Source organism: Ambystoma mexicanum, chromosome 13 (genome assembly GCF_040938575.1).
Source record: "Ambystoma mexicanum isolate Mex_15411 chromosome 13, UKY_AmexF1_1, whole genome shotgun sequence".
Classification (NCBI taxonomy): domain Eukaryota; kingdom Metazoa; phylum Chordata; class Amphibia; order Caudata; family Ambystomatidae; genus Ambystoma; species Ambystoma mexicanum.
The window spans coordinates 533,605,951-533,624,477 of record NC_090938.1 but is presented as its reverse complement, the minus strand read 5'-3'; the positions used below and the strand labels follow the sequence as shown (position 1 = coordinate 533,624,477).

The 18,527-nt window shown below is 47.0% G+C and overlaps 1 protein-coding gene across 1 annotated transcript in view; it reads right to left on the bottom strand.

The window, feature by feature from the left end:
- The window catches only part of EFTUD2 (elongation factor Tu GTP binding domain containing 2), a 511,582-nt gene that overhangs the window by 147,490 nt on the left and 345,565 nt on the right, over positions 1–18,527 (bottom strand). Inside the window, exon 19 of the mRNA XM_069634260.1 lies at positions 17,694–17,795. Coding sequence (XP_069490361.1) covers positions 17,694–17,795 — 102 coding nt within the window. The remainder of the gene's footprint in view (positions 1–17,693; positions 17,796–18,527) is intronic.

The following is an 18,527-nucleotide window of genomic DNA, read 5'->3' as shown; positions in this document are numbered from 1 at the left end:
GGAAATGAACTTAGGTGAGAACCTAGGGTGAGTTTATAAAACCAGTTTGTCCTTATGTATAGTAAAGAAAAAATCCTGTACTGACAGAGCTTGGATGTCACTGACTCTTCTTATGGAAGTGATGGCTACTAAGAAGGCAGTTTTATAAGTCAGGTGTTTGAGACTAGACTTGTGCATGGGCTCAAAGGGTGGTCCCATGAGTTTAGCGAGTACCACATTAAGGTCCCAACCTGGCAATCGGTTAGAAATTTGAGGGTGGAGTCTTTTTACCCCTTCCATAAATGCTTTAACGACTGGTGCCTTCCACCATGACGCATTGTTATGGGAAGTGGTGTAGGCTGACAAAACTGCCAGGTGTACTTTTAGCGAGTTAAACACTAACCTTCAAACCAGTAAGTGGAGCATATAGGTTAGAACATTAGAAGGAGTACAATCAACGGGGCTGATTTGCTTATTCTGGCACCAAATTACGAATCGTTTCCATTAATCATAGTAACAGGGCCTCGTGTTCGGCTTTCTTGGCTCTTTCAAGATATTCATACATCTCTGCGGTAAATTGAGATGTCCAAACTCTATGACTTCAGGAGCCATGCTGCCAAGTTCATCGAGTTGGGCTGAGGATGCACTGTTAGCCCCTCGTGCTGGGAGAGTAGGTTGTAACGGCACAGTAGTTTGATGGGGTCGCACAACGCCAGTTTGCGCAGGTGTGGATACCATGGTTGTCTCGCCCATATAGGAGCAACCAGGATGAGCGTCATCAGTTCCATGTGGATCTTGTTCACTACTTTCCTCATCAGAGTGGTTTGTGGAAAAGTGTAGGCAAATATCCCTGACCAATGCATCCATAGGGGTTCCCCTTGGAGCCTGGCTGGGGAAACCCGGATGCAAAGTCTGGAATTTTCACTTGTGGCGAATAGGTCCATAGTGGGGAAACCCCACTGAGAGAAGAGGTCTCCTATGACCTCTTCCTGTAGTCACAACTCGTGTTTCTCTGTGAAGGGATATCTGCTCACAGCGTCTGCTAACGAGTTGAGTTCCCCTGGAACATGTTGGGATGACAGGTAAATCTTCCATTTGAGTGCCATCTCCAAATCTTCTGGGCAAGCTTGGACAGATTTTGAGAACAAGTGCCCCCTTGTTTGTTTAAGTAAAACATTGCAGTCGTGCTGTTTGTTAGGATCTGCACTGACTGGTGGGATAGGAGGGGTTTGAATATCCGAAGCGCTCTGAAGACTGCCAGCAATTCTAGCAGATTGATGTGGTTCTGAGCCACTGTGTGAGACCAGAGACCCTGAGCTGTGTGGTGAAGTAGTGAGCTCCACACCCTGCCAGGGAGGCATCTGTGGTGACAATGGCCTGTATCTCTGGATCGAAGAAGGGTTTCCCCTTTGTAAGATTCTCTCTTGTCCACCAGCAAAGATTCTGTACTAGTGTTGGCGAAATGACCACTAGATCCTCCCACTGACCACTTGCCTGAGACCACTGTTTCGCCAACCACTCTTGCATGGGTCGTATGCGCAGGCGTGCGTGGGGAACCAGGTAAATGCAAGATGCCATCATGCCTAGCAAACGCATAGCTTTGCGCACCCTTATCTGGCGACCGGCCTGATAGAGGAATTTGCAGCAACAAATTTCCAATTCTTTCCTCTGCTGGAAAGGCCAACCCCTCTTGGGTATTTAGGATAGCTCCTAGTAACTGTTCTGAGGTGCTTGGCGCCAGGCTTGACTTTTTCTCGTTGATCGAGAAGCACAACTGGAAGAGGAGGTTGATTGTTCTTTGGATGTTTAGTCTGCAAATTAGGGGGGAGATTTCCCTGTAATGAGCCAGTCGTCCAGGTAAGGGTACACTGGGATTGCCTCCCTGCGTAGGTGCGCCACCGCCATCGCCAGTACCTTGGTGAATACCCTTGGAGCCGATGCTATTCTGAAAGGCAGCACCTTTAATTGGTTGTGCTGGTTGTCTATCTTGAAACGCAAGAATCTTCTGCGCGCCGAGAACATTGAAATATGAAAATAGGCATCTTTCATATCCATGTAATCCCCCATTTTTAGTAGGGGGATTACCTCTTGTAGCGTAGTCATGCAGAATTTTTGTGGCTTGGCATACTTGTTTGCAGGGCGCAAATCTAATACTGGGCGCATTGTCAGATCTTTTTTTGGCACAAGGAAGTAGGTTGAATAAATACTCCTGTTTATCTGGTTGAGCGGGACGACTTCTATGGCGTCCTTTGCTAGCAGAATGGCGATCTCCTCAAGGAGGATCCTTTGATGTTCCAGCGAGTGTACTCTTTGTCTCGGAGGATGGTCGTGGGGGCGCCCTAGCAACTCTATGCAGTATCCCCCGGACACCGTAGACCGCACCCATCTGCCCAAAGTGATACCCTCCCATGCGTGGGTGTAGGTGGAAATGCGCCCCCCCGCTCCATACTGGGGATGCATGGGAGGGCACCTGAAGCAGAACGTCACTGCTTGTTGGGTGGCGTACCACCTCTGGTGGGGCTGTATCTACCCCGAGTGCGACCTCTACGCTGCCCTCTGGGGTAACCCTGTGAGGATTGGGATTGATTGTTACCCCATGAAGTTCCATGGTTTTGGTAATAATTAGAACCCCTTTGGGAATTTTGGCCACGAAAGCAGCGAAAAGGGTTGTTGGTCCAGAGGGTTTGTTGGTGAGTTGGCCAAGAGATTTCAGGGTCTCGTACTCATCCTTTGCCGTTTTTAAAGCTTCCTCAACTGCCTTGCCGAATAGTACATTTGGCAATTGTAGCTTGCCAAAAGGGTGGCACTGTTGACAATTCTTGCCTGAGAGGCCGCAGTGGAGGCAACTTTCCTTCCCAGGCCATATAGACGTTTGCTCTCCTTATCAGGAGGTGCTTCTGAGGAAGCAAGCGGGGTGCCTACCCTCTTCCTGGTGGTTCTAACAACCAGGGAATCAGGTTTTAATGTACAGGGGATCGGAGGGTGCGGCACAGAACAATTTCTCGACCCGCGGATTAACTGTTCGAGTGAGATTTGGGGTTTGCAGCGAGGGATCAATTCTGCGCTGGATGGATTTTAGCAATGGGATAGGCTGAGTAATGGCTTTCTTATCCCCTACGATTTCTTCACCAAAATCCCTGTCTTCCTGGACACCCTGTGTGTCAATACTGAAGTGGGCAGCCGCCTTAGCCAGCACCTCATTAAGGAGGGGTTGGTTGTCTACAGGCGAGTCATGCACCGGGGGGGTCTTTAGGAACCATGGAGTCAATGTTGTAAGCTTCAGCTTCATCCTCCTCCTGGTCTTCATCATCCCCAGAATAAGGGTCACCCGCCTGGCCATCTACATATTGAGGCTCTGTTTCGTCGCAATATGAATCAGGGTGGTAAAGCTTCAACACGAAGGGGTCTGTGACCAAGCCCTGGAAAGGGGCGTCTGAACGGGGTCTTTTAGTAGGGGGTTGAGAGGACCCAGGTGTTACCTTGGACCCAGAAGGGGCAGAGGTAGGAGGGGTGCTAGAGTAACTACAAAAGTAGTTAGGGTCCTTTTCATAAAGTTAGCCATGAATGTTAACCTTTTTATGACCCTGTCAATGTCTTCTGAACTCCACTCTTTAGAGCTAGGAATAATAACAGGTTCTGGTTCCTCATCACTGCCCATATCCTCAGCAGTGGGAGGAATGAGTTTTGTTTTTGGGGTAGGGTCCGAAACTTTAGACTTCCCCGTTACCTTTGGGGCCTTAAGCTCTCCCCTATGAGCATGGGGACCTGAAGATGACTTTATGTTGTTTATCGCCTTTTCCATGGCTAGAGGAGTGTTTCCCAGAGTTTTTGGGGGCCTCCGAGGGGTCCCACGCCTCGCGTCGAGTTTCCGAGTTGGGATAAGAAGGACGACGTTGGATCTCTGATGTACGGTCAGATGCCTCGCATCTAGTCTCTAGAGGGTACCGGGCGGTATCATCATCTAACGATCTGGCCACACCTTTCTCAACTGAAGACGGTTGGGCCTTGCCATGAGGCGAAAGGGAACACCCAGAAGACAAGGATTTGTTGGACTGCTCTCTTGGTGTCATCCAGTGCCGATTGCTCGACACGCGTGTCGAGTCACAGCCGGGTTTGGTGTACTTAGTGGTGGTTGAATGTGTAGCGCTTTTGCCGCCGGGTGTTGTTCCCCACAACGTGGCCACCGGCCAGTCCGTCGGGGGCCTGCACGCAGGTGTCCAAAGTCACCCCTCTGGCCTCGGCGTCCGATTCGGCTGCCATTGCTGAATGTTCCCTCCACGTCCATGGCCTCTAGTTGCCTGGCGTAGTGGGCCCAGCGCTTAGTCGAGCGGTCCTTAAGGGTCTTCGGCTTGAAGAGCTTGGAAGCTCGACAGGTAGCCTCGGGGTGGTCTCGTGGGAGAGACAGATTGCACTAAGGTGCTTATCCACCCAGGGAAACTTCCTATTACCTTTAGGGCAGAACTTGAATGGAGTACTCTCCATATGGTACAGTATGGCAGCGGGGTGAATATGTATATGAAAAAAGGGTGGGGGGATAGAGAACCTATGTGACCACCCCCCACTTTCCCTACTGAAAAGGGCCGAGGCCAGAGGCCTTCCAAGGCCCGGAGTCCGTCGTGGCAGTCCTCAACGGTCGATTTCTCCGGCGTCGGTGGAAGGGGGTGGGGAGTTAAAGTACAAAACGGCTTGGCGCCGAAGGAACTCTGCAACATGCGTCCGACTAGTATGGCGGAAAAAAACAATTTGAGGGTCCTACACGCGTGAGGGATCATAGGTACAGGGGACGTCACACTAGGGATAGTATTACTGGCACGCCCTGTTCGACGTCCGTTTGAGTTTCGAAAACCATGTCGGCCTATGCACAGCATGTGATCTAAGCAGATTCCACAAGCCTCAGAAATATATATATACACACACACACACACTTTTTTCAGATTGGCAAAACATATTTAAGGTAAGTAATAACTTTTTGTAACTATTCACTCAGAGTTTAAAGTTACCAACTAACTCTTTCACAAGTAAGTACACTTTTCAACACTTGTTCTACTTTTCAAGGCAGACCCTTTAAATTATCTAGCCTTTCACAATTCTAGTACATGAGTTCTCTCAGAGGCAGAAAAGAGCGTAGTGGTCTAGGAGCCAGCAGTAGGCAGGGTGAGTCAGTTGCAAGCAAAGTCAGAGTTCCTGAGGAAGACTGGGCAAACAAGTAAGTAGTTCACTTTGAAAGTTAGTTAGGGTCCAGGGACTTCAGAGAAGACAACCTAGGAGGATTCCAGCAGTGGGAATGGGTGAACTGGACGACAGACCTCCCAATCACAGTAGCACCACAAGGATACACAGGAATCAGAAGAGACTAAAGGTACGTGAAAACCTCCGCCAACACAGTACCTCGGCACACAAGAAGTGTTGCAGCAGGAAGACTTCAGGATATGCAGCCAAAGACCAGGTCAATAGATTTCTTTGTCTAGAAAAAGGAAGACAGGACTTTGGAAGGACTTTTTCAGCAGGGATCACGGAAGAAGGCTCCAGGCAAGATTTTCCTCGCGGCTGGATGAGGCTGTGTATTTGGCACCTTTTTCAGAAGCACAGACGCAAGAATATCTGTTAGGGAGAATTCTCAGAATGTGCTAATTCCTCTCTACGTTGGAGACCCCCCCAGCACTTTTGCTGGACTATGGGAAGACTTTTTAATTTTTAACCTGGAGAGTGAGAGACCTTTTTCCCCCACACTCTAGTATTTTTCTGTGATTTAACACTATCTTTTTGGTCGTGCAGTATGACAAACTCCATAGGCATCATCTTTGCATTGTGACACACAGCACCTTCAGTGCAGTGACACAGGGAAGTCTCTTAGATTTCCCAAAAGTTTAAATACCTTCTCTTGGTGAAACTGTTTCCAAGAGCAGTAAAGTGAAATTTACTTTACTTACATTTTATAACTTTCTAGACCCAGCACACACCATCTTACCATAGGGTGCTGGAGGGGTTACTTAGTATCCCCCCTACGTCTAGTTTCTCATGTAACAATTTTACGTTACCCTTTCTACAATTAATGGCTGGTGGCAGTGGTTTACTTTTCACTACCATTGTGTGTTTTTACTGTGGGCTGCGTTTGCAGCTGCAGTAAGGCACCCATGGGTGCCCATTTTGTCAAAATGGCCCCGGTCTTCTTTTTTTGCCATTTCTTGCTGGAACGGTCCTTCTTGAGATTTACTCTGCGCGCCAAACCAGGTTTGGTGCCTTTGTTTATTTTGTCTTTGGCAGGATTCACAAGTGACGCCGGCCTCTGGCTCCAGTATGTCTGGCCGGGGCAGGAAGTGAGGAAGGTGCCCGAAACTCCCTGTGCTTAATCCCCTGGGTTACAGGAATGCACCAAAAGGTGATTGGCCAGCTGGCTGTCCGGCAAGGACAGCAACCCTGCTGTGTGATAGGCTGGAATGAATGGGAGAAACCTGCATAAAAAGGTGAGGCTTTTTGGCTTGGAAGGCAGAGTAGACCACTGGACAAAGGAACCCGAAGAAAAACTTGGAAGATGCGCCTGCTGCAACTTCGGACCGTTGATTTGCCCGGTGAAGCCCTGCTGCTATGCTGAAGCTCTGAATTCGACTTGGCTAGAGAAGTCCTGCAAGGACGACTTCTCCCCTTGTGTTGGTGGGACCAATCAACTCCAAAGTGAACTCATTTGGACATCCTCTCGGAGCTGGCTGTACCTCTGCTGCTGCTGGAACTGACGTGCCAGGGAGAGGAACACCAAACGGAGTGCATCACTTCAGTTGGACCTGAGCTTGTGGAAGATCCCCCGGACTCCCAGTAAGCAGGGCTGACCAAGCCTGAGTCACCTCAACATAGTGCTGGAATCCAGATCCGAGGAAAAGTCCAATGTGGTATCTGAGAGTCCGCAGTGGTGCTATTTGCTGAGACTGCGAAGTGCCGCTGAATAGAAGTTTCTCCTTTTTTGTCGCCGACCGTCCCATTGCAGTGCTCAAAAGTCCTCCCTCTTGTCCCCATGACTGAGGCCCAGGAACAGCAGGATCTACAGAGCTGCACAGGAACAGAAGCCAGCTGGAACCATTTCTTCTAATCAAAAGGTACTGTAAAGTTTGAGAGGACTTACCTCTTGTTGTAGCCTTACTTGATCTCTGTTGAGACTCGTCTTGGTTGCTTCTCTAGAGTTGCTTGCATATTCTACCTCTCACAGGACTCCCAGCTTGAGACACTACTTTGTTTCGACTTTTTCAACAAAGACACCTAAAACAGTGTGCAAGACTTTTACTTACCTGCAAGAAGTGCTTTAGCTCACCTAGACTTTTGCCCAATTTTAAGTCACTAGCTATTTAAGTCACCTGAGTGCCATCCCAAATGGGTATTTGCTGATTTAGAGAAAAAGTGTGTTAATTTTGGAGTGCATTTGTGTGTTACCATTATATTGCCCCTTCTGAAGAAGGGTTATTCAAACTTGACTGTTAAATAACTTAAAAATTGTGTACTCAAGCAACCTTGCATATAAGTGTTTATTTGGATACTTGTCACTGAATCTCTGTGTAACTCCCCTACTGCTCACATCGACCCCTCTTGAGATAAGCCTGGCTGCTCAGCCACACTACCAATCAGTGTAGTACAGACTTATACCAAAGGTTGGGTTCCTATTGCCAGGAGGTCAAGGTTGTTGTAGTGCACCCAAAGGGTACTGCTCCAAATCCTGCCTAATGATATAGCCGGCAAGATTCTCGTTGTTTGCAAGGTCCAGCACTCTGGTGAGGGGACTTTTCGGAATCGATTCATGTATCTGGAGGTCCAGCAGGATGGCCACAAAGTTTCAGCAAGATTCGGAAGACTGTGCACCGCACAATGGCTTGAGGCCCCAGGGTATTGGGGTTTTGCAGCCTTGCAAGGTCCCAGTACGACATGGGATGGCCCAAAATGCAGGTCTTTTTGAGTCTAGTGGGTCTCACCAGGCTCTGGATCGTTCTTTTTGGAGTCCCCAGGTCGATTGGAAGAAAGGGTAACAGCAGGCTCCGTTTACACAACAGGCTCTCCCGTCACTGGAAATCGATTCAGCCACAAAGTCCTCATCCTCCCCTTCGGTTTTGGTTCCAGTGATAGACTACCTCTTCAGCTTCCAGGATCTGACTTTTATGAAGGAACTCAGCCAATCAAACAGCCTTGCAACATTCAAACTTGGGGGGGTTGGCAATCCTTTCAGGACAGGCAGCCTCCCAGTTTGAACTGGATTCTCACATTCCGGCTGTAAGACAAAGGACTGCAGAGGGTTGGACTCCTCCCTCACTTCCTGCTTCACAGACACTCTGGAATTCCTGGTGTTCCTGTCCCCAGGCACTCGGTTCCAGCAGCAGCAAAGAAGTACAGCCAGCAGGGAGAGGGGTTACAGTCAAGTCCGTCTTGGGGTCACAGTTGGTACCACCAACCCAAGGGAAGAAGTCATCTGTTTCAGGCTTCTCTAGTCGATACGATAATAGGATCTTGAGCACTGCAGCAGGGCTTCACCGGGCAAACCAACGGTCCAAGAGGGTGCAGCAAGCTTCTCTTCCAGTTTCTTCGTCCAGTGGTCGACTGTGCCTTCCTTCCAAAAGACCTCGCCGTTAATGCAGGATTCTCCCATTCATTCGCAGCGGTCACTCACACAGCAGGGTGGCTGTCCTCCAAGGACAGCCAGCCAGCCAATCACCTTTGGGCGCATTCCTGTAACCAAGGAGACTAAGCACAGGGAGCTACTCGAACCTCCCTCGCTTCCTACCCTGCCAGACACATTGGAGCCAGAGGCGGGTTTCAGCACTGAAGCCCGCCAAAGACAAAACGAACAAAGGTACCAAACCTGGTTTGGCACACAGAGTAAAACTCAAGAAAGACTGCACAAGCAAGAAGTAGCAAAAAAGAAGACCTGGGCCATTTTGACAAAATGGGCACCCATGGGTGAAATACTGCAGCTAAGGATTTAGCCTGCGCTAAAAACGCACAATGGCTGGTGGCAGTGGTTTACTTTTTACTACCATTGTGTGTTTTTACTGCGGACTGCGTTCGCAGCTGCAGTAAGGCACCAATGCGTGCCCATTTTTTCAAAATGGCCCGGTCTTCTTTTTTTTGCCATTTCTTGTCAAAAAGGTCCTTCTTGAGATTTACTCTGAGTGCCAAACCAGGTTTGGTCCCTTTGTTCATTTTGCCTTTGGCAGGATTCATGAGTGAAGCCCGTCTCTGGCTCCAGTGTGTCTGGCAGGGGCAAGAAGTGAGGGAAGTGCCAGAAACTCCCTGTGCTTAATCCTCTTGGTTACAGGAATGCACCCAAAGGTGATTGGCCGGCTGGTTGTCCGGCAAGGACAGCCACCCTGCTTTGTGATTAACAGCTAGGCTGGAATGAATGGGAGAAACCTACATAAAAGGCGATGCTTTTTGGCTTGGAAGGCAGAGCCGACCACTGGATGAAGGAATCTGAAGAAAAACCTGGAAGAGACACCTGCTTCAACTCCTGGACCATTGGTTTGCCCAGTGAAGCCCTGCTGCTGTGCTGAAGATCTGAATTTGTTTCGACTAGAGAAGCCCTGCAAGGACGACTTCTACCCTTGAGTTGGTGGGACCAATCAACTCCAAAGTGAACTCGGTTGGACATCCTCTCAGAGCTGGCTGTACTTCCGCTGCTGCTGGAACCGAAGTGCCAGGGAGAGGAAAACCAAATCGAGTGATCCTACAGACTTCCCTGCAGCAGGACTGACCAAGCCTGAGCCACCTCAACAGAGTGCTGGACCCCAGATGCAAGGAAAGTCTGAAGTGGTATCCGAGAACCACAGTGTTGCTATTTGCTGTCAGACGCAAGGAGCTGAAACCGCGAAGTGCCGCTGAATTGAAGTTTTTCCCATGGCTGCAGCTGGCCTTCCCATTGCAGTGCAGGAGTCCCCAGACGTCCTCCCTGTTGTCCTCAAGACTGAGGCCGAGGACCTGCAGAGCTGTACAGGAACAGAAGCTAGCGGGAACCATTTCTTCTAACCAAAGGTACTGTTAAGTCTAAGAAGACTTACCTCTTGTTGTGTAGCCTTACTTGCTCTCAGTTAAGACTTGCCTTGGTTGCCCCTGCCAAGCTGCTTACAACTTCGCCCCTCACAAGCCTCACAGCTTATGGCCCTTCAAGTGAATCTTATTTCTCCAAACTTTTCCAAAAAACATTGTGCAAGACTTTTACTTACCTGCAAAGAAGATCTTCAGCTCCCCCAGACTTTGTTCAACTAACATTGGCTGTCCTGTTTCCTTGAGAGACTCTTCTACCTCTGACTTTGTGCTTTTTCCTTTCCCCAAGGAAAGCTTTAATTTACTTTGCATGGGAGGGTTTTTGAAAGTACTTACCAGTTTATGAATTGTTAACCTTTTATTCCCCAGTCTAACCTTTGCACCAAACTCAGTATTGCTCTAAATGTGTCAGTGATAAATCAATGTCCACAGTGTCCTAAATATTTAAGTCACCCGAGGGTGACGGAAGCGTCTGTGTGCCATCCCCAATGGGTATCATCTGATTTAGAGAAACTAAGAGTGTGTTTTGAAGTATATTATAATTGTTACATGTTTGGCTCCCTTCTGAAGAAGGCTTATATAACTGACTGATAAATTAATAATTGTTTAATCAAGAAACATTGAGTGCAAGTGTTTATTTGAATAGCTGTCACTGTGAAACTCTGTGTTACAACCCTACTGATCACAATGACCCCTCTTGAGATAAGCCTGGCTGCTCAGCCACACTACAAACCTGTGTAGTACAGACCTATATCAAACGCTGGGTTCCTATTGCCAGGAGGTCAAGGTTGCTGTAGTCTTCCAAAAGGATACTGCACAAAATCTTGCCTAACAGTGTCCTACCAACTATTGTGTATTTTATACACCGCAGGCTATGTCCATATCCCCGGTAGTGCACAATAGGGGCACCCATGTACCAACTTGGGGCATCGCTTCTCTTTTCGCCATTATTAGCGTGGTTGTTCTTTGTTCGCCCTTTACCATTCTGGGACGGGGGAGGTCCGTGTGTGTGTGTGTTTTGCCTTTGGCAGGAACAAGTTGGTTTCCCCTCCTAGGCTGCAGAGTGTCTGGCAGGCAGGAAGTGGGGGAGGAGTCTTCCACCCCCCCTGTCCTTTGTCTGCCAGAGTACCTGAATAGGTCTAGCTCCCACAGGATGTCCGGCAGTCCTGATTGGACAGCCAAATGCCCCTTTCTGTAAAATGCTGAGAGATTGCAGAGGAGTATGAGCTGGAACTGTATAAAAGGTGAGGCTTCTGGAGTGTAAAGCAATTCGACCAAAGGAAACAGAAGTAACTGAAGTCGATGACCAGAGACGCCTGCAGACCTTTTGCCAGACTTTGAAGAGACCACCGCTGTCCTGACCCTGTTTTCGATGCGACAGAGGTGTTCCGAAGAGGTTGACTCCTTCCCTTTGGCTGGTGGGAACAACCAGTCCCATGACGAACTTTGAAATGAGCCATCTGCCGAGGTCCAAGGAGCTTCCAGAGCTGCTGAACCCCAATACCAGGAGACGAGTTGCCACTCAAGTGCATCGTCGTGGAAAGGCCAAATCCATCCAAATCTTTGCTGATATCGTAGGGACACTCCAGAGATCCAATCCAACTCGGCCAGACCCCCTCACCAGAGTTTGGGACTACAGGAAACGAAAAAGATTGACCGGGCACTCCGTGTTCTTTGTTGGTGCTGCTGAAAAAGCACCAACACAGCAGAGTGAACCAAGAAGTTGCTGAAAGTCGTGCTACAGGTCCTCCCTCGAGACTGCTACTGAGAGACACCGTCCATGGTCTTGCCTTCCTGCCTTTTGTCGCCAAACCAAGGAATCTGGAGGTCGGGTCCGGAGCAGCCACGTTGTGGAGGAGCCAACACAAACACTTTCTTCAAACCAAGTTTCAAACCCAGCTTTCACATCGTGTGAACTTCTCTTAGCTAAAATACCTATCTCAAACAACAGCACACTAACAATACTTCTTGTGTACAGACCACCAGGCAACTTTGAGGAAGACCTATCCAGCCTCCTCACTGACAGCATTAAAGACTCCACTCAGCTCCTTCTACTAGGCGACTTTAACCTAGGCTTTAAGGAAGCTGAAGACAAACGAGCCCAAGCAATCCAATCCATTCTAGTCAATCACGACATTACCCAAAATGTCCTAGCTCCTACACATACAAAAGGCCGTACGCTAGACTGGATAGCCAACCACAACTGCAACATTACTATCTCCAGTATCCTACCTCAAATATGGACCGACCATTATCTTATATGCTTTACAGCCAACATCGAATCTCCCAAACCTAAGAAGAATAAAATAGCACCCCCCATGCCAACAAGAAGTAAAAAAGAAATCACAGTGGAAAAACTACTTCCACTTCTCCTACCAACTCTCACAGCTAGTCCTAATGATTCCAACCCTAGTGAGTTAGTTGAATCATTTAACAACGCCATGACCAAAGCTCTAGACTGGATTGCCCCTACCAAACTTCATAAAAGTAAACGTGAAACTCACCTTAACTCCTGGTTCACCCCCCATCTCAAAGAAATGCGTATCCAAAAACGCAAACTCCAAGCTATTTGGAGGCATACTCCTTCTGCCGACAATAAAACCACACTTGCTAACTTTGCCAAAAAATACAAAAAGGAAATTATTCAAACGAAAAAAGACTCATTCAATGATAGAATCAGTAAAGCCAATTCTAACCCCAAAGAGCTCTTCACCATTCTTCGTGAATTGGAAAATCCTATTGCCCCCACAGACAATGTCCCCAAGGACAAATCCTGGTGTACTAGTATCCAAAATGCTCTAGCAAATAAAATCACAACCCTTCAATCTAAAATTGCTGAGAAAAAAAGCCTCCTTGAGCCCTTGTGGAACTCACACCACCCCATTGAAGGAGTTACCCAGCACACCCTCCCAAAATAACGGTAAACCCTTCAGGTTTACCAATATCTCTATATTGGAAACTGAAGGGGTCATTCTGTCCCTTAAACCGTCGAATTGCCAAGGTGACAGTTGCCCTGCGCAAATCATTAAGGATGCAGCCAGAGATCTAGCACCCTTCATCTCGAAACTTATCAATGCCTCCTTCAACACGAGCACTGTACCCACCAACCTTAAAGGATCCTGGGTTCTCCCCCTTCTCAAAAAACAGACACTTGACCCTGCTATCCCCACTAACTACAGGCCTATTACTACGGTCCCATTTCTCCTTAAAATCATTGACAGAGTAGCCTACCTCCAAATCCAAAACCATTTGGAGACGCACCAACTGTTAGGTACACGGCAATCTGGCTTCAGACCACTGCACGGTACTGAAACGGCCCTCATTGACCTCAAGACACAAATCGACGAGCTGAAGGATAAAGGTAATACAGCTATGCTCCTTCTCCTTGACCTGTCAGCGGCCTTTGACCTAGTGGATCATGCAGTATTATGCAACCATCTAGCGTCTGCCGCTCACTTCTCAAGTGAAGCTATAGCATGGGTACAATCCTTCCTAGCCAACCGTACGATGAGTGTTCTCCCCTGTAGCGGCAGCGGACCCAATCCAGATCACTTGTGGTGTCCCACAAGGATCATGTGTCTCCCCGACAATGTACAATATCTTTACTAAGCCTCTCTTCGACAAACTTGACAAATTAGGGGTAACCTACACGAATTATGCGGACGATACGCAGATTCTCATACCTCTATCAGGCAACTTTGTCGAAGACACAGCTCTAGTAAACAAAATCTACCTCCTCATTCAGGCATGGATGGCCTCACACGGCCTCTGCCTAAATGACGACAAAACTGAGATATTAATACTGGGATCCGACTCCAACCTAAAAAAACTGAGTCCCAACTATCGTAATTTCAACATAGATGGTAACACAATCAAGGTGGCCACCGAGGTAAAAACTCTAGGCTTTTACCTCGATTCCACTCTATCTCTTAAAAAACAAGTTAACACCCTGGCATCCTCTACAGCGTACACCTGCAAATTAATCAGGACCTGTAGACCTTACCTCTCTAAAACCAACTGCATCATGCTTGCCAATGCATTAGTCATGTCCAAACTGGACTATTGCAATGCCCTCTATGCAGATGCCAACAGATCCATCATTAATATAATGCAAATCCTCCAAAATAACGCTCTTAGAGCAGCCCTCGACATACCCCGCAAAGCACATATTTCAAACGTTAGGAAAGACCACCACTGGCTCAAAATTAGCGACAGAGTCTTGCTCAAGACACTATCGCTTACCCACAAAGGGCTCAACAACACTGCTCCCCCCTACATCTCAGCCAGACTGACTAGAAAATCATCCAGGCACCATACTAGGGCTACTAACCACTACCTGCTCGAAACCCCCAGATTCAGACGTTCCAAAGGGGGCGGAGCAAGCTTCCCTGTCGGAGCTGCCCAGGCCTGGAACGCACTGCCTATTGCACTGAGAGCCAACTTACCCTACTCTAATTTTAGATGCAAGGTAAAAAACTGGCTCTGGACTAACGACAACTAACTCTCGTGGCACCTAATGACCACGATACTGTTGCCTAAAATGACACTGTTCTCATACCTATACCTGTACACTCCCTCAAAACTGTAATATGCTAGTTTTTTTCTTCCACACGGCGTGTAATGACATGTTCTTACTGCACTGTTATGTTGTTTTTTGTCTATACTCTGTATGTAACCTAAGCTTAAGTAACCTTGTACCTGCTGCGCCCGGCTACCCATGGGTTTTGTGCGCAGTATCAAATAAACAATCCAATACAATACAAAGGTACTTTGCGGGAAAAAAGTATTGCTTACCTAATTCCAAGTCATCGCTCCAGAGCGTGCACATAGAGGTGCCCAGGGCAACCCCCTCTTACCTCCGACCCAAGCTGCTGCCTGTGTCCCCTTCGAGTCCATTTTTAGGTCTCCTTTGTGGGTTACTAACTTTCTGCTTCAATAGCTTTAGACACTGGAAGAAATCTGCAGGAACTCTTCATTGTTCGCCGTTTATCAAGACTTCAAGCCCTCTCCGAACTGCCATTAGCTAGGGTTGTGTTATTGAACTTAAAAGACTTGCCTGGTGAGGAAACCATCTATAGAACCTTGAACTAAGCTCATGTTGCACTAACCACTTATTTCCCTCCCTTTAATTGACTTTTCTATATGTTTTTGCAGAGTAAATGCATTACTGTACGACTGGTTGAAAACCGCACGAGGGCGCAATTACCGATAATACGATAACTGTGCCTTTTCCCTTTCCAACATTGCTACAAATGTAGCAACGAACTAACACAAAAGTGAAAGTGCCATTTGAAGTGTATTATCTAGTATTCCTAAGTATTGTCCCGTAAACGTTTGAAGTATTTAAAATGTTTCTGGTGTAAATATAATACACATATATTTATATAAACAATATATAAGTAAGTGCTTCTTTGTTATGCCTGTGTAAGATGGAGTACTTACATACAGCTCACATCTTCCTCTTAAGATAAGCCTGACTGCTCTGCCACACTACCAAGGTCCTGAGCTACTGCAGACGGATACTAAGAGTTGGGGGATCGACAACCCACTGGGATAGCTTACTAAAGTCTTACTGCCAGTAGGAATTTAGGAAAACTCCCATAACTTCTAAAATAGTTTATTAGGTTCTTACTTGTCCATGAGTAGGTGAATGCCCCTCTGAAAAGTATATGAGTTGAATTACTAGCTCTAAACTGTGCTCCTAAAAGTAATACTTGTGGTGTAACTGTACCCATTCATAACAGAAGAAAGTTACATGTGTTGCAAGATATCCTTGCAAGTGTGTTGGTCTAATTAAGTGATTCTGTAACTGAATAACTCTGTAGATTATGACCAATAGGGTCTGCTGCCCTTCAATTACGTATTCTAAGTAACCTGGTTTTACTCCCCAGGAATAGCTTTATGCCATTCTGAATGTGTTATTATGGCCCAACTCACCTTGAACTGCTTTGTGCTATTCTTAATTTTTGTATTTTTTTGTATTTGTTTACTATTTGTATCGTGCACCAAACCCGGAGGTAACTGGGCGCTTGAGAAACTTGTAGGCAATGTAGAGAGGTGCAGGCATATTTAAACAATATAGTAACGATGAAGGGCCCTGGTTACAGGTGGGTCGGTGAGTGGGAAAGGAGGTATAGAGTCAAATACGAGTATGAAGAACGCAGGATGAATTAACTCTTAAATACAACTCTTAAATACACAGAAGTATGCAAGGTATTGGCCTACTGATGAAGAGAGTTACTGCTCAGCCAATTTTTTATGTTGGCTTTGAAGGTGAGGAACGAAGGTTCCTGTCTGAAAGGGATGGGAATGGAGTTCCACCGTTTGGCAGCCTGTACTGGGAAGCTGCCTCCTCCAGCTGTTTTCAGATTATATCTTAGTACTATCAAGTTGTGTGAGTGGGCTGATCTGGTAGTACGAGTGGGAAGGTGTTTGCAAAACTTGTGCGTGATGGATAGGGTGTGTAACGTGATTCTGTCACGGATGGGTAGCCAGTTGACATTCTGTCTGTGAAAGGAGATGTGGCAGGATCTAGGGAGGCTGAGTGCTGCTCTCAGAGAGTTATTCTGAAGTACCTGGAGTTTGCTTAGGTTTTGTTCAGAAGAGCCCAAGAAAAGGGTGTTACAGTAATCTAGTTTGGAGAGCGCAAGTGCTCTAGCCAGTGTAAGGCAGCTACTTGTTGGTAGGTAGGCTTTACAACTGTAGATCAGTTTGTTGGTGTAGACAGTGGAGGACGCTAGGCTGTTTACCTGTTTTTTGAGGGAGAGAGTTGAATCAAGGTAGACCCCCAGTGTTTTTATTTCTCTGGAAACCCTGATAGTGTTGCCATCAATGACGAATGAGGAGTAGTTGGTGTCGAGTTTGTTCAGGCGTGCCCGAGTACCCACGATCATCAGCTCCATTTTATTGTCATTGAGACAGACTTGGTAGCCATCCAGGCCTGGATTTCGAGGTAGATAGTGTTTAAAAGTTTGGAGTCATGGTAATAACAGCCAGCGAGGGGGATGAGAACTTGGGTGTCATCTGTATAGTTGGTCTAGATGACACACAAGTTATCCAGGCGGTCGAAGAGTAGCTTCGTAAATATATTGTAAAGTGTGGGCAACACACAGGAACCCTGAGGGATGCCACATAGAATTGGTGTGGGATCAGCTGAGGCTGATGGGGAGAAGACTCTGGTAGTCCTGTAAGATAAGAAAGATTTGATCCAGTCGGAGGCATTCGTGGAGAAAGCTGCTGCTGTGATCAGATGTCATAGGGTTATACTTTGGTGTGTATACCATAAGTATGGAGTTGTTTTTTTCGAAATGGGGTTATGTCTTATGTGATAGTACTTACTTCCCGATGTTTTATCTTGGTCTACTTGTTTTTAAAATAAACCATTATGTTTTACAATACTTAGTGTATCAGTATTTCTTTGGACCCTATGTATGCTACAATTTCTTTGTACCAAGCTACAGCCCTTTCTCCCTCCTAAAATAAGCCTGGCTGCTGTGTCTATGCTGCCAAATGTTCTCAGGTGGTACAGCCTTAAACTAAGAGTTGAGTTTTTGTACAGCCGCAGATATGGTGTTATGAAGCCCTTAGTTGGCCTTTAGAAAAACTGTTCCAACAGCGACATCATCCCTTTTGTAGTGAAATTAAAGGGCAACATATATATATATTATTAGGGAGGACATTTCTACAGGGCCTTTCCTTACCTTGATATCAATCTCAGAGTACATCTTTCGTAAATCGTGCATCACACAGTCCAGGTAGAGCTCTCCCGTCCCCAAGATGACATGTTCTCCAGACTCTTCCACCTAGAACAAAGAAACAAATGTTACTCAGCTTGAACCTTGAGCAGATATGTACTCAAAAACCACAATCTACAAAACATCTTTCAAGCAAAGCTGCTTCAAGAACAGTACACATTCCTGACCTGTGTAAGGGGCACCCTGTTTTTTAGTGTATTTTCTTTGCAGAAACATGCTGGGGGGTTATGTTGTAAGGCAATATATGGATATAGGGTAGGGGTGGATGGTTGGTGGGGATAGGCCATGTGGGGGTACACTACCTTTTGCAGAGGGGAAAAACTAAATCTGCAGTAAAGAAAAGTGTGCAGTGCGAAAATGGATGTGGGGGGGGGAGGAGGGGGAGGGAGGACTCTGAACTAAAGAGCAATAGAACATTTGGAACCATATAGCCAAAGCAGAGTAGGAGAGAATTTAATACTGTATAGTCCATATAGTCCAAATATTGACAGCAATACTCCAGACAGGAACCTCAGACTGAAGGTCCTCTACCCCAAAAGCCACAAATGCACTCTCTCCACACATTGCAAGTAGCTCCATAGACGACAACTACAGACCCCCCCCCTTAGAGATGTTCCGACATGGTCAACCACACAAGGAGTAATTCACAATCTTATCTAGAACCCTCCATACAACAAATACTATTGGCTAAAATCATAGGCTTAAATCTGTCCATGCCCCTTCCTAAACCGGCGAGAGTCAAAACATCCTATTCAGTGACCCCTCCAAACCCAGTCCCGG